Source organism: Equus asinus, chromosome 17, assembly GCF_041296235.1.
Source record: "Equus asinus isolate D_3611 breed Donkey chromosome 17, EquAss-T2T_v2, whole genome shotgun sequence".
In the NCBI taxonomy this organism is placed as follows: domain Eukaryota; kingdom Metazoa; phylum Chordata; class Mammalia; order Perissodactyla; family Equidae; genus Equus; species Equus asinus.
Genome location: NC_091806.1, coordinates 10,969,033 through 10,989,184, shown reverse-complemented (window position 1 = coordinate 10,989,184; position 20,152 = coordinate 10,969,033). Strand labels below are relative to the sequence as shown.

At 61.3% G+C, this 20,152-nt stretch overlaps 1 protein-coding gene across 2 annotated transcripts; it reads right to left on the bottom strand.

Moving 5' to 3' along the window:
* Positions 1 to 50: 50 nt before the first annotated feature.
* Positions 51 to 18,980, bottom strand: MAPK8IP1 (mitogen-activated protein kinase 8 interacting protein 1). 2 transcript variants are annotated; one of them, XM_070487652.1, is made up of 12 exons: positions 18,745 to 18,980; positions 7,993 to 8,098; positions 5,833 to 6,135; positions 4,260 to 4,341; positions 3,139 to 3,951; positions 2,883 to 2,958; positions 2,143 to 2,315; positions 1,797 to 1,906; positions 1,597 to 1,713; positions 1,432 to 1,502; positions 1,224 to 1,322; positions 51 to 882 (listed from the first exon to the last, which is right to left on the bottom strand). In XM_070487652.1, exons 1-12 carry the CDS (start codon positions 18,843 to 18,845, stop codon positions 810 to 812), a joined length of 2,124 nt encoding a protein of 707 aa, XP_070343753.1. In that variant the 5' UTR covers positions 18,846 to 18,980; the 3' UTR covers positions 51 to 809. The 2 variants fall into 2 exon arrangements, with proteins under 2 accessions (XP_070343753.1, XP_070343754.1); XM_070487653.1 differs by lacking the exon at positions 18,745 to 18,980 and adding an exon at positions 9,072 to 9,273.
* Positions 18,981 to 20,152: the final 1,172 nt, after the last annotated feature.

Below are 20,152 nucleotides of genomic sequence, written 5' to 3'. Positions count from 1 at the left end.
GGAAAAAAGCTGGGCGTGGAAGGGGTTCCAAGGAGAGGCGCCCACTGCGGTCCAGACAGGAAATGGCACTTTAATAGTTGTGGCCAGCGTGACAGGACCAAGACAGGGCTACAGCCGAAGCAGCCAAGAGGTCCCGGCTGGCCCGGGCTAGTCCAGAAGGTTCCCTTTCCTGCCGGGCAGGGCCTTGCTGCAGCTCTCTCCTCCCCCAGTGAGGCCCCACCGCTGCCCAGGGGCAGGCATGCCAGTGAGGTTGGTGGGAGCCATCCAGAGGCCACACAGGTGACAGAGCTGGGGACAGGGACTGCCCATCCCCCTGCTGCCGTTTCCTTACTGCAAAGTCCTGGGGAGGTGGCTGGGCTCATTCTGAGTGCAGGGCCTCCGGTGGGGGTTGGGAGTTGGGCGGGGGGGGCATTTGCAGGTGGCATGGGCACTGTCAAGGCAGGAGCCAACAGCCAGAGAGCCAGAGGCCCTGGGCCTGGAAGTGAGGCCCCGGATGGGGCAGAACCCTCTGCTCCTAAGATGGGTACCCTTCCTGGTACCCCAGAGGCCTGATACCCCCAGCCCACCCCTCCCAATCCCGGGGCAGCCCGCTCTGTCCTCCATAGACGAATCTAATCCCATATGTTACAATAAACCGCATTTGCCTCTCCCCATGACCCCCGCCCTCCCCACCCTCAGCCACCAGCCTCCACTTCCCCATCCTCTGGTGGTGGCAGTGCCCCTCCTCCAGCAGCGCCACATCCTGTCTGCAGCCAGCTGTCTTGGCACCAGCCTGAGGGCTCGGGGGTGTCGGGGGCGGGGCAGTGCAGCTACTCCAGGTAGATGTCTTCCGTGGGGCAGGTGTACTCCACGAACTGCTTATAGAACTGCTGAAACGCCCTCCTAGGAGGCAGGCAGACACACGATGGCTGCGGAGGAACGGGACCCGGGGCCGAGGCTTTCCAACGGGAGCCCCCCCAGCGCAGCTGCTCAGCTCTGTTCTCCGCGAACTGCATTTCCTGAGTAAGAGTTCAACTCCAGCAGCCCCTAAGTTTGGAAGCTGCTCCTCAAGACCCCCACCCTCTCTCCAGGCCACTGCGCTGTGAGGGGAGACAGGTGTGCAGAGCTGCGGGGACGACTGAGGGAGGATGCTGAGCGGGAGGGAGGTGCTTAGGGCCTGAGTCTCGGGCTTGTCAGTGGGCTGGGTCCTCGGCAAGACACCACATGGGCACACACACACGTACCCCACGGATTCTGCCAGGGCTTTAGTGGATTCTTCAGACACAAAGACGTGACAGGCAAACCGGTGGTCAGCCGGGTGTTTGGTGATGAACCCAAAGTACCTGTGGGAGGACAGCGGTCTGTCTGCGGGCAGGACGGGGCGTGGACCCCACGTCCTACCAGAACGGCTCCAGACACGCCCACACCTCGACTCTGTCCCACCCCACTCACTTGTTGTTCTTTGGATGGTATCCGCAGAAAGAGATGTTTTTTAACTGGAAAAAGTGGCTACATTTATTCCCCTACAGGAGGGAGAAGAGAAGAGAGTGGTCACCAGCCTGCAGGGGGCACAGGTGGAGGTCTGGCGGGAGAGCGGGGGCTGGAGCTGGCGGTCACCTTGGCCTCCTGGGCGTCATCAGCCTTGACGCCTATCTTCACACCCCGCACGCTGATCTCTAGGACGCAGCTGGAGGGCGGGTTAAAGTGCACGGTGAGCCGGCGGGTGGTGGCAATCTGTGGGTGAGGGGAGGGAACATCAGGCGCTGGGGGTCCCTCTCCCCAGGAGAGGATGGAGACCCCCCACGGGGAGCAGGTACCTTTTGCATAGCGGCACAGAGGACGTCATTGCCCTTGTGGTAGGGAACCTGGACTGAGCCCAGGAACTTGGCCCGGAACTGGTCCACCCAGTCGCTGTTTTTGGTCAGGGCTGGAAAGCAAGCATGAGGCGAGGCGAGGCGTGGCAGAGCCAGCAGAGGGTGCCACAACTCACGGACGGCCCAACTTGCCAGGGCCTCCCTTTTCTCAATTGTGAAATTGACCTAAGGTCACCTCGTCTCGGGCCCCCTCCCGGGTTGAGATCTGGAGCATAGGTTCACCCAGCAGCAGGTCGGGGCAGGAAAGATGTGGGCCTGGTGGCACCAGGTAGGGGGAAAGGAACACTACCTGCCATATGTTCAGGCTCCTTGGCAACCTCGATGGCGTAGTAGGCAGGGAAGATGCCCCGGGCGCCTGTGCGCATGTTGTAGGCGTCGTACCAGTAGTCCTCGGCCTGCAGCTCCACCAGTAAAGGGTCATCCACTTCCAGCTCAAGTTCGTCTTCATGTCGAGGCACAAACCTGTCCCCAGCCAGGGCATGTAATGAATTCACCCCCAGGGCCTCTCCAGCCAGGCCATCCATCTATTCCGCCCCCTGCTCTGGGATTGGGGAGCTGCCTCGGCATCGTTCGTTCAACAAACATTTGCAAAGCATCCCGTGTGCCTGTCACAACGCTAGCTCCTGGGGGCAATCAGGTCAACCAGACACGCATCTGCCATCAAGAACCTCATGGGCCAAGGGAGGAAGTGACCAGAGCCCCTGATAAAACCGGGAGAGAGCATGGGATGTGAGTACTTCCATGCAAAGGAGGGCAGTGAGGGAGTGGGGGTGTGGTCAGGCACCATCTCTGCAGGGTGCCCCCGGGGTGTGCCCCCCACCAGATAAGGTGCTCAGTCCTGGGCTCTGGCAGCAGAGCAGAGGCCGTACTGCACCGAAACCATCCACTCCATGCCCCTACTCTGAGTTCCTAGAGGACGGATGCTGTGCCCCGGGGCTGAGTGGACGAATGCATGCCGGTAGTGATGGCAGAGGCGGGGAGGGGGGTGGCCCCAGCGGCTGCCTCGCCAGCCTGGCCCACCGCTTCTACCTGAATATGGCCCGGTGGGTCTGCTCCTGCTCCTCCCCGTTGATGACACAGGAGAAGAGCCCGAAGGACTCGGCACCTGCAGTGAGAGGGACGGGCAGGAGGAGGATGGCCCCAGCCCTGATCGAGGTCAGGGGAGCAGGCAGAGAGCTCTCAGTCCTCATGCCTTGAGCCAGATGGGCCTGAGGCCGCCTCCCGGGAGCACCCTCCTGTCGCCTCTCCCCCCTCGGGATCCCCCAGCTCTCGGCTGCGGACTCACTGGAGGAGCGAGAGCGGCCGCTCATGAAGACGTTCAGGAACTTCTTAGAGAAGTGGACGTCGGGTTCGTCGGGCGTGGAGTCCTCCGAGAGGCAGGCGGGGGGCCGCGGCCGGGGGGCCTCCTCGTATTCCTCCCCAATGGCCGACTCATAGGGCGAGGAGGCCGAGGCACAGTTGTCATAGACAGTGGCCGAGTCACTCTCGTCGCTGTAGTCTCCGAAGCACGGCCGCAGGCTCACCAGCTCCAGCTGCGCATGCTCATCCACCACCAGCGTGTACTTGACCGAGTCGTAGGACAGGGCGCTGGTGTCCGAGCTCAGCGAGGCCCGGGGAGGTGGCGGCGGCTCCCCCAGGCTCCCCCGCCACCCGCTGCCTGGCGGCTCGGCCCGCTCCGGGGACGACAAGCAGTCGAAGCCCTCGTCCTCCTCGCTGATGGAGGGGTGCGGCCGCCCCGCAGCAGAGGGGTAGGCGGCAGGGTCTGGATCAGAGCTGACTGACATCCGGCTCTCGGCCGGCAGCAAGAAGGCGGAGGTGGGCTCTGCGGGGTCTGAGGGCCGCTGCACTGGTGTCAGGTAGATCTCCTCGGTGGCCTCTAGCCGCACATCCGCCTGGTAGTGGATGCGGTCTCGATGTGAGTGGCCCCGGCCCCCAGCGGGGGCAGCAGGGGGCCCACTGGGAGGCGCCATCTGGGTGGCAGCGCTGCGGCGACACGGGCTGTCGGTGGAGGTGCCGCGATCCTTGGTGGGGGCGGGGCTGCCCTGGGGTGGCAGCTCATCGCTCAGGCAGATGTGTTCATGTGGCGGTGTCTGCTCCCCTGGAGAGCGGGCAGGCCAGGGCTGACGGCGGGGGCTCCCGGCCTTGACTCCCGGGCTACCTGCTCCCTCCACTCAGCACATCGACCCCCAAACCAAGACCAGCCTGCCAGGCAGGAAGCCCGTGACAGCGCTGGGGCCAGGCCTCTAACCCACTCCACGGCGGACCCCAGACCCCAGCGGGCCTGCTCAGGGCCGTGGGACAGGCACTTCACCTGTCCTCCACAACCTGGAGCTGGGTCTGCTCTCTGCAGTGGGGACCGAGTCAGGGCAGGTAGAGGGCCAGGAAAGGAAAAGGGTCCTGCCTTACCTGTTTTCAGCGGTGAGGATGACCGAGACACCCGGTCCTGCCAACTGTGCTTCTTGCCCAGAGAATTATTATTCAGTGTGTCCTGTGCAGGGAACAAAAGGCCCTGTGACAGAAGCGGTCAACAGTGCCCGGCACAGGGAGGCCCTGGCCCTGCCCCCATCAGGCCATCCCTAGGCCATTTGCTGCCCCCACCCCCACCCCACCCCTGGAGCAGGGAGGAGGGGTGGCAAGTCACAGCTCTCCCAGCCAGGCCTCCTGGCTCTAGACGGCCCTGCCTCCTGGCTCAGGGAAGCTGGCCAACCGTCAGGGAGATGCTCTTATCAGCCTCAACAAAGGTGGTGATGGCCAATGTGTGTGGCAGTGAGTGGGGGAGGAGGTGTGTGGGGGAGGGAGGGAAGCAGGAGCCATCTGGGGACAGAGCCAGACCCTTAGTCCCAGACACTGAAGGTTTACAAGGAAGATGCTAACTTCCAGCCCAAGTCCCCTGGAGCTTGGGAAGCTATGGCCTAGGAAGGAAGGGGCAGAGACATTCTAGGGGAGCCTGGAAACAGCACGAGGGTCTCCCCAGCAGCTGGGCTGGGGCAGTGGGATGAATCATCCAAATGACGAATCCATGACACGGTTCCCCCACCTCCCCAGGAGCACAGACTAAGAAATGACAGATGTAGTTGTCAGCGGCCCCCCTTCCTGGGTCTCCTGGGCTGCCTATCCCACATCCGCAGCCCCTGGGGACCCCTCTCCACAACGCCTACATACAAGGCTCCCTCCACACAACTTAGGCCCCCTCCCCCTGGGAACACCCTCACAGGCCCTCACATTCATGAGTTTGGCTGCCAAAATCCACCCCAGAGGATCCTGGGAAAGGGATCAATCTTTTCCCTGCAGCCCCTGCACCCTCCACCAACAGCCCCACCTCTCCTGACTGGGCCTGGAAGACAAAGGGCCACAGCCTGGCTCTCTTCCACCCCATTCAACTCTCCTTGGCATCCAGCCACCCAGCCCAGGGGCCCCGGGCCCCCAACTCAGCCAAGCGGCTCCACCTCCCATTTCTCTTCTCTCCCTTCTTTCTGGGAGTTCCCAGTGGCCCACATTTCAAACTGGCAGCTACCTCTGAGCTCGCATCCCCAACTCTTCACCATTTCCCAGGACCACTTCAGAGGCCCTTTGCTCCCGGCCCTGCCTCGCTCCACCTTCACCAGGAACCCCAGACCCTAAAAGGGAAAGCCTGCCCGAGCCTGAGGGCCCAAGTTCAGACCCTTGCAGCCCCTCAAAGCCCTGGTCTCTTAATCTCTTACTTACTTCCCTCTTTACCCAGATCCTTCCACTGGCCCCCTCCCAGCCTGGCCTCTTCACTCCTTCAACGCCTCCTCCAGGCTCCAAACCCAGCCAGCCCACTCAGCCCTCTCTCCCGCTTAGGGCAGATCCTACCTGTCCTCTGAGACCACCTCCCCAGGGACCTCCCCCTGGGAAGCCTAGAGGTCTCCCCAAGGCGGACGGGCAGCTCCCCCTCCCGCAGCCACCGGCTCCGCCCCGGGCACCGCCCCCCAGCCCCGCCCCAGGCCGCGCGCCTCACCTGAGACCGCGGCACCTGCGGGAAGAGGTTGAGCGTGGTGGGCCGCTTTGGCCGGTACGTGTCCCCGCCCCCCGGGCCCTGGCCTTGGCCCGGGCCGCGGGGCGCGGGCTCCTGGCAGGGCTCGGCCTCGGGAGGCCCCGCTCCCGGCCGCCGCGCCGCGCGCTCCTCCTCGTCCTCCTCCTCGTCGTCCTCGGCGCCGGGAGTGTCGCCCGCCGCGTCGATCAGGTCCATCTGCAGCATCTCGGCCTGCAGCCGGCTGCCCGCGCCGACGCCGCCCCCAGACAGCAGCCCGGCGCGTGGGGGCTGCGCGCGGACCGGCGTCAGGGGGCGGGGCCGAGGCCGCTACGCTCCGCCCCCCGCCGGGCGAGCCCATTCCGCCGCCGCAAAGCGGGGGGGAGACAGGGAGCCACACGGGGCCTGGTGCGACGGGGCCGCGCCCTCCCGCCCCCCGCGAGCCCGCGAGGATGCGCAAGGCCGTCTCCTCCCCATGCTAGCTGGCGCCTTTGACAGGCCACTCCTCTCCCTCCCCATGGTCCTCCCCTCCCTGACTCTTTGCACCCTCCCGTTCCCTTGGTAACGGCCGGTGACCTCACCCGGGTTGTAAGCCGAGCCCAGAGTGAGGTCACCGCTGTTGCCATGGGGACCCAGGGTCGCCAAGGAGTTCGGGCCCCACAAGGGATGCGGGGTTAGCATTTGAAGAGGTAAGCGGGGAAAACAGTGTCAGCCAGGCGAGGGAATGCGGGAGGGCCACCTGAGCGCAGCCGGAAGAGGGGTGCGGAGAGGAAGGGGCAAGTAGGGGACACGGGGACAAGGCAGTGGCATGCCCCATTCCCCCATACTCCGTCCACAGGCCGAGGCTCCTCCAACCTGAGATGTTTCCTCAGGCCAGCCTAACCTTGACAGTTCAGAGCCCGGCTCCCGTTCCAGCTCTGCCAGCAACTCCCGGCACCATGGACAGATCCCCTGACCCTCCAATTAACTGCCTCCCAGCTTCCCAGAGAGGTGAGGACTCACTGGCAACAGTGAGAGTGCCCTGGGGCTTGAGAAGCCCCAGTGGGTACAGCCCTAGCTAGTACTGCCTCAGGGCCCTGGCTGGTTGCAGGGACCACCCGCTCCAAGGCTCTGTGCATGTAAGGGGAGAGCACAGTGTGGGAGCCGAGAACAAGCATGTGACCTTAGAGAAGCTTTGTCAGGGCCGGGGACCATTCCCCAAGTCCAGAATAAGCGGTCTCTGCCTCCTTCCCTTCCTGGCCAGGCCAGAGGGTGGAGGGTTGGGGTACGGGGTACCTGGTTTCCTCTTGTCTGGCAGAGCTTACGGAATCTCTGGGGGCAACAGAAAGTCAACAAAGAGACAGGCACCCCATCCCACTCCACTGCAGCTCGCCTTTGCTAACCTCTGTCCTAAGTGCATGTCTACACCGACCACCCCCCCATCCTGGGGGCTGAGAGGCTCTGCGCTCTGCCACCCAGCCCCGTGCTTTGCCTTCCATTTTTGGCTGGCAGCCCCTTCTTCTTGTTCTGAAAAGACAAAGGGGGATCCCCGTCTGACCCGGGCTCCCCACACCCTGAGGACTCCTGGCAGGATTCAGAAGTTGGGGAACGCAGACAGCCATCTGTCCTATGACAAAGCCATGGGGCCGCAAGCAGCAGCAATGCTGGGTTAACCCTCCAGGGAGCCTTTACAACTGCAGCCCAAGAGGGTCTGCAAGGCAGGCCCAGGGCTGTGGTTTGGTAGAAGGTCAGCAGAGGGAGTGCGCTGGCTGTTTTTTCCTGCCCTAAAGCACGCAGATTCACTCGACTCCACCCTGCTCTGCCTCAGGCCCTCTGCCAAGCTGCTCTGCAAGGACTTAGGGGAGTCCTGGGGCTCCCTTACTCTGGCCCTAACTGCTATTGTCCTAGATCTCAAGACCTGCTGCCTTCTCCCTTCTCGGGGGCAGCTGAAGGAGCTGCCTCCTGCCTTAGCCCCTGGCAAAAAAAAAAAATCCAATTAAAAGCCCAAGATGTGCCAAGCATTGTACTGGATGTTTCCTGCATGTTATTTCATTGAATGAGGTTGCCGTGTGGGCCCGGAAGGCCTCTCTGTCGCTATGGGGATGCCCCCACGCCTGTCCCTACCCATCCTGCCGCCTCGCTCAGGGGCTCCCAGGAACCCACCCTTACCCGTAACGACAGGGTGTCCTTGCACTGCAGGCTGATGCCACACTCATCGGTGATTTCCGAGAGGTCCTCATCCTCAAACTCCTCCAGGCTGATGTCATGGGTAAGCCTGGTGGGGACAGAAAGCCAAAGTTACTCCATGGGGAGTGCATGGCCCACTGATGGTAGATACTAGCCTCCAAGATGGGACTTGGGGTCCACCCATGCCAATGCAAGCGGTAATGAACAGGCAGGGAAAGAGTTTTAGGCTCATGAGAAAAGGCAGTCCTCCAGGGGTGGCAGCGGAAGGGGAGGCTCCAGGTTACTCTGGCTCCTTCCGGCTGGGAGTTGGCCATCCTGTTGCCACCAGGAGGCAGTGCCTAGAAGGTCTGGCTGGTTGGGACCTCAGATCTGCCAGAGAAATGCCTGCCAGGGTCACGGCAGGTGCCAAGGCCAGTTCACCCGTGGAGGATGCAGAGAGACGAGAGGAGACTCCAAAGGGATGCCTGGAGAAGGCGGGCTCCCGGTGGCATCCGTGCCACAACAAGACCCAAGGGGCTGGCAGAGGCCCCTCCCCAGCCTCTGAGGAGGCGTCCCTGCCCCCAGCCCAGGAAAACCCAGGCATCTTGAGCCCTGGGAGCAAGCAAAGGGAAGTCTGGTGTCAGTGTGGGTGGGTTCAGCCCGTTCCAGGAGAGACTATGCCCCATCCTGTGTTCTTGGTCTCAGCTCTTCAACCACAGAAAGGCCAGCCCTGGGCCCCTACCCCAAGCCACTGTGCTGCCTGCCCACCCCCTGCACCTGCTCACCCCCAACCCTGGGCACTCTGCCTGCTTTGATGTGGGAGGACATTCGAGAGAATTCTGTTGGGAAAGTTGGGGAGAATTCTGAGCCTCTTCCTAAATCAAACCAGGAGACTGAGGCATGGAGCAAGGGAGACCCACCAGCCCAAGGTCACCTGGGAGAGGTGATAGCCCAGCCGCCAGAAGAACCCAGGAGGCCCATACCCCCTGCCTCCTGCCTCAATCAGACCAAACAGAGACCCAGAGCTCAAGGGAGCTGCCCCCAAACGTCCCCCCTCCCCCACCAGCCCCCACATCCCCTACCAGCGCTCCCACTGGTCCTCCAACCAGCTGTCATTGTCTGGGCTTGAATCCATCTTCAGCACCAGCTGCATGGAGAGCCCTGCCCGGCCGGGGGGCTGTGCGGCCCCAGGGCCGCCCTCTCATGCCCAGAAGGGTGCGGGGGCCAGGGCTCGGGGCTGGGCTGGGGCCCCGGGCCTCCACCGCCAGGGCCTGCCTTTCTGCGTCCTGCCCGCTGCAGAAGCCCGGGGAGCTCATTAAAAATAGATGGGCCGGGAGAGGAGGCAGCGGCTGCCGACCCGGGCCCCAGCCCCAGCTCTGCCGGCCCAGCCCTCAGCTGCAGGCAGCTTCCTCCCCCGGCCCGCCCGCCCCGCCGATGCGCCGCTGCTGGCTGTCGCTGCCGCCTCCCCCTCGGGATCAGGTTACTGCAATCGATGCTACCAGCTCCACCTGCCCTTCCAATGCCCCTGTCGGGGGCTGGGGTGGCCCCGCTCCCTGGCCCAGGCTTGTAAACAGATGGCAGAAATCTGGGATGTTTCCCCCTCAAAGCCAGCCCCTGATCTGCTTTAAAGGGCCAGCACCACACTTAGCATGCCTGGTGGCGAGATGGGGGGCATCCCAAATTCTCCATGAATGGATGCCCTATCTGCACCGCCACATGCTCAGCCCCCACACCTCCTCCGAGAGGCTTCCGTGGGTCCAGACAGTGTGATGGGGGTTGGGGGGGGGGGGCCTGAGCTCTCTCTCATGCCCCCTCGCCAGGCTCCATGCTTCAGCACCCAGGAAGTGCCCATGGGCACAGGAGGCTCCACAGCAGGAGCAGCCCACGTGTGGACCTCTCAGAGCAGGGCTGGAAGGGCAGCCTGGGAGGTAATGAGCTTCCTGTCACTGAGGAGTGACATAAGCAGAAGCTGGAAGGGCCCTGGAAGGAACAGCAGAGAGGGATTTTGCCTGGGGCTAGGGGATGGGATGGACAAGGAGCTCCTTAAGGCCTCTTCTGACCTGGAGTCCAGGGGTGGTAGGTTCCCAGGGCCCGGGGAGCCAGGGAGGGTGTGGCATGGAAGTGGTCCGGCTCCTGCCTCTGCAGTCCTAGCGCCCCCGACTGGCCTGCCTGCCTCAGTCTCCCCACGCCTGCGCCACTCTACCCACCTACTAGTATCAGGCAAAGCTGCAGAAACACCACCTTCGGCCCCCCGCTCAAAACCCCCCAGGGTTCCCAACTAGCAGCCAACTCCTTGGCCTGGCATTCAAGGTCTCCACCTCCGCGTGTGGTTGCCTCCCGCACCTGCCTCCCAGTGTCTAAGCCAGCGCCTGGATGGAGTGCATGGCAGGCTCTCAACCTATGCTTGCTGAAGAAGGCTCGGTTCAGCCCGCTCCTCCAGGAAGCCCTCTTGGCAACACTCTGGTCCCCGTCATCCCCTCCCTTGTGGTTGATGTCACCATCTGCGTGGATGCAAGGCAGGGTGGTGGAGCAGACAGGACCAGGCCTCCAGCAGACACCCCCCAGGCTGCTCCAAAAGTGGATGGAGCTCACATCCCCTAGCCTGTACCCTGCAGGTGATGGACACAGGTCCCCTCCTTCCAAGCTCTGGTCTAGACTGTATGCTCCTGGCAGGCAGAGCTGGCAAGGTCATCCTGCCTACACTAAGCACTCAGTATGTGCCCGCTGGATGCTTGTCAGGGGTCATCCTTAGCCTCTACTTGCTCCGCTCAAACCAAAGTGTTTGGGGCAGGCCTGTGGGCTCTGGCTTAGACCTGGGCTGGGGGCTTCTCAGCTCATCTGCACACCCTCGGCATCACCCAACCTTCCCACTTCCTGGGATGACAGGTCTGGGCACGGGCAGGGACAGCTGTGCCATCCTTGGAGGCGGGCTTGGAGGGAGGGGCCCTGAGATCAAATCCTGACTCCTTCACTTACGAGAAGCGGCCGCTCCATCTCCTGAGCTGCCGCGCCCTGGCCGCCAGCCTTTATGCTCTGCATCTCCCTTAATCCTCACTACAGCCTTGGGAGAGGGTTTTATTTTGCCCATTTTACAGATGAGGAACACTAAGACTCAGACATATGGTGCCTCAGTTTCCCTCATATAAAATGAGGCCGCCCATACCTGCCCACTCACTTCAAGGCTGCTGGGGAGGGCAGGCAGAGCGGAGTGTCTGTGAATCGCAGAGTGCTGTGAGGAGGGCATGACCAAGGATCAAGGGGGTGGACTGGTCAAGGAGTCCCCTTCGCAAGTCACCCCCCTCCTGGCCCGACCCTGCCCTCTCCTCCAGGCACCGGGTGTTCTGAGTCTCCCAGCCAAAGCCCCCGGAGATGCTTTGTGGAGGGAAAGCGAAACAGACCCTTGGTTTCCAGGCTCAGGGAAGGCAACTGTGGGGAGGAAGGGAGGAGGAAGGAAACGATGGAGGGGAGGGGGGAGGAGTGGAAGGGACGGTGGAGGGGGGTTTCCTCCTGACCTCGCCAATCCACCTTCTGCATGGAAACCTGAGCCCTGAGCACCAGGAGGCCACCTCCAGGGGAATCACACAACCCTCCGCAGGGGAGGGCAGGTGGGCATCCCTCACCTGTAGATTTGGAGACCTTAGCAGCTTCCCCTCGGGGGAATCACTGCCGATCCATGGGACCTGACTGCCCATTCGGGTGAGATGGCACCCGAGGTCGCATCCATATTAACATTTGGTGACTCTGAGTCATGGGTTTGGTCTCTCGAGACCTCCCTGACCTTTGGGGTCTATCTTTATATTTGAGGCCCCTCTTCCTGCATCTCCTTATCTCCTCTGGCTCCAGGGCCCCACTCCTTTCTTTGGGCCAAGCTGGCTGCCCGCTGCATTCTGAACATGCCAGCCTCGTGCTCCCCGCCCCCTCCTGAGCTGAGCTCTCCACAATGAACAAACGTGCCTTTTGTGTTCGGATGTTTATTTCATGGCCTTTCCCTGGCCACGTGCTGGCATGTCTCCCTGTTACCCTGGTTCCACCTCCATCGGCCCCAGCCCTTTCCGGTTTGCAGTTTCACTGAAGTAGACGTGTACGCAGAGTAAGGGTTAAGCGGTAAAGGGCTGAGGCTTTCGCTGAGCAAGGCCAAATGTGAGCCAGGCATTTGGCTGTCCAGAAGCCATTCTTGTCTTCCTGTTCCTGGCTCTCCCCGAGTGAGGTGAGGATGCCAGCTGAGTGACCTTGGGTCCCGGCCATATTGCCCCATGGGCCCCTCTTGTGACAGAGAGCATCAGGGGTCCAAGGGTCCAGCCTGTCTCTCTGTTGCCCTGAGTGCTGAGCAAAGAGCTGGCTCCCGTGGGTTCTCAGGATGCCTGTGGTTCGGGCGCGCCACTCTAAGCAGGCTCCCCATCGCCCCGGCTCCCCTACAGCCCTTTCTCCACTGGGCAACCAGAACCAACATCTCAAATGCAAATCTGGGCTTGTCTCCCCTCCCCAGCTCAGAATCTTTAGCAGCTTCCCCTGGCCCTTAGGGAAAAGGGCTAAAATTCTCACCCATGGTCTGAAGGCTCAGCAGGGCCTTTCCTCCCTTTCAGCCTGTATCACCACCCTTCCACCCCACCCCCAACACTAGGCTAGTGACCCGTGGTGGGCTCCCCTTAGAGCAGTCAGTCCACGAGGGCAGCATCGTGTCTCTCTTGAGCAACAATGTGTGGTGCCCAATAGGTACTTGATAAATGTCTTTGGATGAATGAGCCACTGGTGTCCCCAGGTCTTTCTAGATCTTTCTCTCGGGAATCTTGAAGTCGATTCTCCTTTCAGCTCAACTTCCTGTGTCCTCACCCACATCAGAGTCCGGGGTGGGATGTGCAGGCCTCTGGGAAGGTGGTGATGGCTGAAAGGGCGGGCTGGGGGCGAGCCAGGCCCGGCCTCCTGCTCAGAAGCCTCTCTCCATCCCACTCCAAGTGCTGGGTGGACACTGAGGTCAGGCTGGGTGTGTCCCTGTGGTCTGGGATTCCCTTCCTGACCATGTCCACACTGAGGTCATCTCCAGTGAAGAAGCGAATCCAACCTAGGAAACAAGCCCCACGGACGACCCTGCTTCGGGTCAGAATGTGTCTGACAGGCTCAAACTCTGGTGCTGATATGGAGAAAGGACTCTGGGATGTGCAATTCGATTTGTAGGAAATTGCCCCAAGAAAACATTCTCATGGTGGAAAATCCTTTATCCACAAAGACACATACTCCCCATAACAGGAGAGAACTGAAAACAGCGCCAGGGGCCGGTGACACCACAGCTTTCCGGTGGATGGACTTCCAGCCGTGGACAGACTACCGTGCTGTCCTTGGATGAGGATTATAAAGTCTGTGAATGCGGAAAATGGCAACTAACATAACGAGCAGAAGGAATGTATGACCCTGTGGTTTCCCGTGGTGAAGGCCACACAGGAAGAAACCCTAACTCGGACACGGTGGGATCTGGGCAGCTCTTTGCTCCTCTGCTCTCCTTGACTTTTTTTTTTTTTGAGGAAGATTAGCCCTGAGCTAACTACTGCCAGTCCTCCTCTTTTTGCTGAGGAAGACTGGCCCTGAGCTAACATCCATACCCATCTTCCTCTACTTTATACGTGGGATGCCTACCACAGCATGGTGTGCCAAGCGGTGCCATGTCCACACCCGGGATCCAAACCGGCGAACCCTGGGCCACCAAGAAGCAGAATGTGCGAACTTAACCGCTGCGCCACCGGGCCGGCCCCTGCTTGACAGACTTTCTGAACCGGGTCACACCAACCCAGAGCCAGGATCCCAGTCCTGGTCCCGGGCTGCCTGCCCTCTCATGGAGCTGTGTTCTCTGAGGGCAGACGCCACTATGTTCACCCCAGCACCAACTCCCCATCCTTGCTCTAAACCATGCACAAAGCCTGTACACCACAGGCACTAAATAAATGCCTACTAAAGGAAATACTGGTTGACTGTGGCACTGGATGCTCTATGACAGTACCACATCCATCTTCCATGCCAGAACAAGGCCAGGCCTGTGGTCGATGCTCTTGGAGATTTTTTGAATGAATACAAGAGTGGGCCAAGGGACAGAGATGGCATCCCAGACTCCCCAAAGGATGCTGGCAGTGACCCAATTTGTGGGATCCACTGGGGGTCCAAGCTATAGTCCAGGCTCAGCCCCAAGAATCTAGAGACCAACTTTAAGGCTCTGACATCAAATGATGGGTTGACATCCTGCCTTGGCCATCTCCCTGCCGTGTGGGACAAGTCAACAATGTGTCCCCACACCAGGGGTTCATCAGGACCTGGGCCTGGTGGAGCTGCCCAGGGCTTGGGGCTGGGGGAGGGGCAGCTCCAGCAGCAACAACTTTTCCAGCCCCTTCCCCTGCCACCCATGGCTGGCTGAACAGATCGCAAGGCTGGCATGCCCCAGCCTGGTCCTGGGCCATCTCCCGTCACTCTGCTGCCCCCTGGGTAGTGATGTTCTCTCTGAGGCTTCAATGGCCGCCTCTCTCTCTCTCTGAGACTCCCAGGGTCTTTGGCCCCAGCCCAATCCTCTCCTCTGAGCTCCACACCCCAAGCCAACTGCCCGCCTGAGTCCTCCAGTTGGCCCCCCAACCATCACCAACCTCAGATTCAGCAGGTCTGCTAATGAGTTCACCACCCTGCCCCAAACCTCTCATCTTCCACAGGGTACCCCACCCCCAGGGGGCGCAGCATCAGCCTGGACTCCTGTCTCTCCTCCACCCCTCGTATCAGCTCCCTCACCAAGTGGGCTAATCCCCCATCTCAATCTGCCTCACATCCCCCCCTCCTTCTCGCCCGCGGGATGACCAGTCTCCCAGTGGTCTCCCGGCCTCCTGTGCACTCTCTACCAAGCAGCTGGAGTGATTGTCCCAAGATGGAGCCCGAGGCTGTTGTTTGCTGCCTCCTAAGCCCTTGCTGGTTCCCACTGCTTGTTGGTGAGCAGGCCAGCATCTTGACACGGCCTAGGGTTCCCGCCTGCCCCGCCCTCCACTTGCGCCCGACTGTGGGCTTCAGTTCTCCTCAAGCTGAGCTGACCGCCACACCTACCAGCCTGTCTGGCAAGGCCTTGTCCATCTGTCTGTCTGTCTGTCTCCCTTCTACACTGTCACCTGCATGATGGCCAGGCCCATGTCTGTGCCTCTGGAGTGGCCCTCTGCCGAACCTAGCAAAGAGCACAGATTTGTTGCGTGAATAAAGGAAGAGTGAGGTGTGTACGACCTTGTGAAGAGATAAATAAGGAGGTCCCCGTGCTCTTCAGTGACCTTGTTCCTCATCCCTGAGGCAGTGTGGGGGGACAGAGAGAACACCATCCAGTGAGTCATGAGGCCTGGGTTCTGTCCCAGCTCTGCCCCAGACTTGCTGTGTGTTCTCAGGGAAGCCACTCACCTTCTCTCGTCTCCTCTTAAGTAAAATGGAAGGGGGTGGTTTGGATGAGCTGATTTCCAGGAAAGGCTGCTCGCTTTACTTTCCATGAGCACCCATGTGGTTTTGGTTGGTTTGTTTTGGTGAGGAAGATTGGCCCTGAGCTAACAGCTGTGCCCATCTTCCTCTATTTTGTATGTGGGACACCGCCACAGCATGGCTGATGAGTGGTGTAGGTCTGCGCCCAGGATCCAAACCCGCGAACCTGGGCCGCTAAAGCAGAGCATGCTGAACTTAACCACTACGCCACTGGGCGGCCCCACCATGAGCATCCTTTGTCCTTCCCACACGGACTGTCCCACCCTCTCTCCCTTTCCTTCCACCTACCCAGCTCAAAGTATCCATTGCATAAGTTTCTAAATTCTCTTTTCTAGAGTTTTCCTTATAATGAACATTTATCACTTTAATTTGAAGTTTTCTTTTATTATTTTGTAACTTACAGAATTAACCTGTGCTTACTGTAGAAACAAGAAGTCAAATAAAACAGAAGTATGTAAAATAAGCGAAAATCCCCCTGCCCATACCATATCCAGAGGTAACTACTAGTAACTGGTTGGAACATTTCTATAATCAAAAAAACCCAAAACACACGTATTCAAACCAACTAGCAACAGACAAATGCACGTGCCCGGTTCACCAACTCTCCACCCGCACTCACCAGGCTCGCTCTGAACTCAGACTGCCTGCGTTTCCACCCCAGCTCTGCCACCTACCCAACCTCTTTATGCCTCAGTTTCTTCATCTGCAGAGTGGGGATAATAATAATACTCCGTTTGTATGGTTCTGGTGAGGACTAAATGCTCTTGCACAGAAAGCACCGAGAGCAGGGCCCGGGCAGAGCGAGGGCTCCCAAGGTTGGTGCTCCCCTCTGTTCTTCCCTGACAGTGGGCCCTGCCACCTTCTCTACTGAAGGATGACGGCATCCGGTTTCATCCTGGATTAAATAATCAACTACTAAGGCGTGATTGAGCACTCTGGGCTGTGCATTGGGGAAACCAAAGTTTCCGTACTGACTCCTTATGCTTTCCGGAAGCTGACAACTGTGCTGGGGGCACATACACACAATAATAATAATAATAAGCCAGCCCTGGATGAGTGCAGCTCTCCACAGCCCTTGAAACACTCCACCTGTGCCGTCTCACGGGGTCTTAGGCCTGCCCTGAGCAGGTGCTGAAGCCGCCATGGTGGGGAAGCAGCAGCAGGCTCAGGGGGTTGAGTGCCCAGCCGTGGGGCACACAGCTAAGGAGGCCAAACCAGGACTCAGAGCCAGGCCAGCTGGATCCACGACCCCAGCAAAGAGGCATGAGAGAGCAGAAACCACCTGGGTTAGACCAAGTCAGGCCCAGGGAAAGGGCAGCGGGGGCTGCCGGAGCAGGCGGGCAGGCCATGTGGGGCTGGAGACACGGCCCTTATTATTCCCACGCGTCAGCCTTGACCAGAGCCAGGCCACGGTGTCCTGCAGGGCTGGCCCACGCCACAGCCTTGGCGTGCTGCCACCAGCGCCCACCAGGCCAGGGCTGCATGCGCTCACTGGCTGGCGTCCGCCTCGTCAGCTCCTCTCGCTAAAGTGTCCATGGTGACCTGCCTGCCAGGGGCAGGGCGGGACAGAGAGCTCTGTCATGTGGGGATCAGGGAGCAGAAGCGGGAGGCAGAGCTGCCCTCAGGGCCTGAAGAAGGGCCTGGAGGTCGAGCCGATTGGGCACACACAGACGTGGGTTCCAGGCCAGCCGCGGGCTCTGACTTCCTTGGGGTCCTCAGGCAAGCCCCCTGCATGCCTGAATCTCAGTCTCCTCATCTATAAAATGGGCAGAGCAACAGCTGGCCCAGGGTGGTGAGGAGGGTTAATCGAGCCGGCTCTGGGAAAACACTCTGAACAGCACTGAGCTACCTAAATGCCCGCTAGCACGGAGGGCTGACACCTGTGGAGCATCACGTGACGTGTAACAGGGAATCAATCTTAATTAGCTCACCTAACAGCTGGAGCTCAGAGATGACAAAAACCTACCCAGGTCATGCAGCTAGAAAGTGGTGGAGCTAGAACTTGAACCCAGGTCCCTCTGAGCTCCACGCTCTGCCACTGCAAGGGGCCTCCTGGTAGGAAGGCAGTGTCTGCGTGGGGGCAGTGCAGGCCGTGCCAGGGGGAGTCAGTCTCAGACCTGGGCCTCTGAGGCACTAACCGCAAAGACCCCAGCCCTGGAGCCTTCAGGCCAGGCCTCCTCCATCTGGTCCCCTCCCTCTGGTCTTCCCCCGGCTCAGCTCAGGACCCCAGGGGAGGTTTCTAGTGCTGATGATGCCATTAGAGATCCCCAGGGGTCCCTGCCCACCTGAGGGCCAGGGAGCCAGCAACCCCTTGGTCAGAGAGGGGCAGGCGCCAGAGCCCAGCTGGGGCCTGGCTGGGGTGGGGGCCCCAGGAGAGGGGCAGGCGCCAGCTCATTAGATGGAGAGACAATGGGGTCAGTCCAGGCCTCCTCCTAGGCTCTGGAACAGCTACCCTCCTCTCCACCTGGGGCCAGGATTGTGGCCGAGGGACCCTCCCCCACAACACCCACTGTCCGCTTCTCTGAAATTCACTTCCCAATTCTGCCTAGCACCAGAAGGGGGCAGGGAGGGGGAGAGCGGGGGGCTCAGATCATGGTCCTGGGTACATACCCCAGCAGGGACCCTCCCCCCATGTCCCTGGCTACTCCGGGGCCACCCAACCCACATTCCCCTTCCCACAGCGGGGCCGAGGATCTCCCGGTGGAGGCTGAGTCTTCTGCACCTGCACACACCTGACCAGGGCAGTGCCTGCCCAAATCCACAGAGGTCCTGGCCATGCCAGGCCTGGGAATTAGGACCTTCTGGCCAGGCAGGACTGGGGGAGGGGCCCACGACTCCCTCCTTCCAGCCCCAAGAAACTGGGACCCGCGGGGCACCGCACCCTGCTCCCATCTCTATTCAGAAGCCTTTGAACTGGCCACAGGCAAAGCCCCAGCCTGCCTGCCTCCTCTGGGATCTCAATCCAGAGCCCAGGCCCCGCCGCAGCCCCAAAGTGGGAAGGAAGGCGGCCTCCGTGCCCCCTCCTCCAATTCCAGCTCCGAATCTCGCAGCCGAGGACACGGAATGGCGGAGCAGCTGCACCAGGGCTGTGCGGCGGGCATCCGTCTGCACTGGCGGCTGAGGGGGAGTCTGGGGGCTCTGTCCGGCGAAGAGGCCCCATCCCCACGCCGCCCTCCCGTTCCCGGGGTCTGGGCTGCGCGTGTCGGGGCCGGGGGAGGGGGTCCGGGCAGATCAGCCCGGGCCGCAGGGCGGGGCGCGGCGGCCGGGGATTCTCACCTGAAATTGGGCGGCGACGCGATGTGCAGCCCCAGGAACGGGGAGGCGGCAGGCGGGGACGCGGCGCCCCCGCCCAGGCCGCCACTCTCTCGCTCCGCCATTCTCCGGCACAGCCCTGGCCATCCGGGCGGAGGCGGCGGCGAGGCAGCGGCGGCGGCGGCGAAGGAGGCGGCGCGCGGCTAGGGGCCGCCGCCGCCGCGGGGCTCGGGCTGGGCGGGCGCGGCGGGCGCACCTGCACGGGGCGGGCGCGGCTCCGACCGACGGCGCGCCGCCCTCGGCTCTGGCGCGAGCCCTCCGCGCGCCCCCGGGCCCTGCCGGGCCTCCGCGCCCCGCCCCGGCCCGCCCCCGGCCCCGCCCCGCCGGCGCTCTCCGAGGTGCTGAAGCCGCGGCCCCGCCCCGCCCTAAATCCCGCTCTGACTCCTCTGCCCCCTTCCCTTGGCGCAAGGCTCCCCACCCCGCCCTCCGTCTCCGTGCGGCCTCGGCCCCTCGGGCCCTTGGGATGGGCCTAGCGCTTGGGTGTCAGGTAACTACTGGCGGGACGCCGATCCCCAGGGGTCTGGTTGGCCCCCCCCCAGCAGACAAAGAAGGCCGACAGGAAAGGAGGATCATTGGAGGAAGGCGAGAGGGTGTCGGGAGCCGGCTCTTAGAGCAGACGGATTTGGAGTCAGGTGGTATGAAGTGACAACCTGGCTCCCCAAATGGATAGGTGGTGTGGCCTTGCATTAATGACTTCACAGTCCTAAGGTCGGTTTTCTCATCTGTGAAATGGGGACAATAATGGTCCCTCTCACAGTTGTGAGGATGAAAGGTAATACAAATGAGTTGTCATTGGAGGCCGGGAATACCTCGCTTCCTGTTGGGATCCAGGTCTCACCCCATCTTGTCCCCTTACCTTGAGGGGACCCTTCCAAGGACTCTCCCTAGAGGGTCTCCTCTCTAAAGACTGACCCTAGCCCCTTCGGCCCCAAACAGCTACTACTGAACTGAGCCCCTCTTGGCTTCTTTTAGCTTCTCCCTCATGTCAGGACTTTCCCAGATTTCTCCCTCATCACTTCAATTCCATTTCCTGCAGAGCACCCCTCTTTTGCACCCACAGACACCCCATAGCTGGCTTCTCACCTTCTAAGACTTGGGGCCTTTCCTCCTGCCCCCACAGTTGACTTCTGGGGATTCTTTGGGTGGTTTTTCTGTCTCCTCCAGGGCCTCTACCCCTGCTAGGTTTGGCCTGTGGTTTCCTCCAGGCCTTCTCTCCCCTCAGAGGGTTAAGCTTGTGAGTTCTTTCAGAGTGTGGACTACTGGACATTCAGGCTTCTGGCCAAGGCTAGGGCCCTGGCTTTGGTGACACAGAGCCTCTGGCCACACCTCACTGGCTTCTCTGGCCACCTGAGAGAACTGCAGAGGTTCTGTC

Bases quoted from the DNA above. Each gene is read 5' to 3' on its own strand.
- MAPK8IP1 (XM_070487652.1), bottom strand. From the start codon at position 18,845: ATGGCGGAGCGAGAGAGTGGCGGCCTGGGCGGGGGCGCCGCGTCCCCG. The intron at 3,952-4,259 runs GTAAGGCAGGAC...CCCGCTCTCCAG, and splicing joins ATCCTCACCGCTGAAAACAG to GGGAGCAGACACCGCCACAT. The intron at 1,503-1,596 runs GTGACCGCCAGC...TCCCTCCTGTAG, and splicing joins ATGACGCCCAGGAGGCCAAG to GGGAATAAATGTAGCCACTT.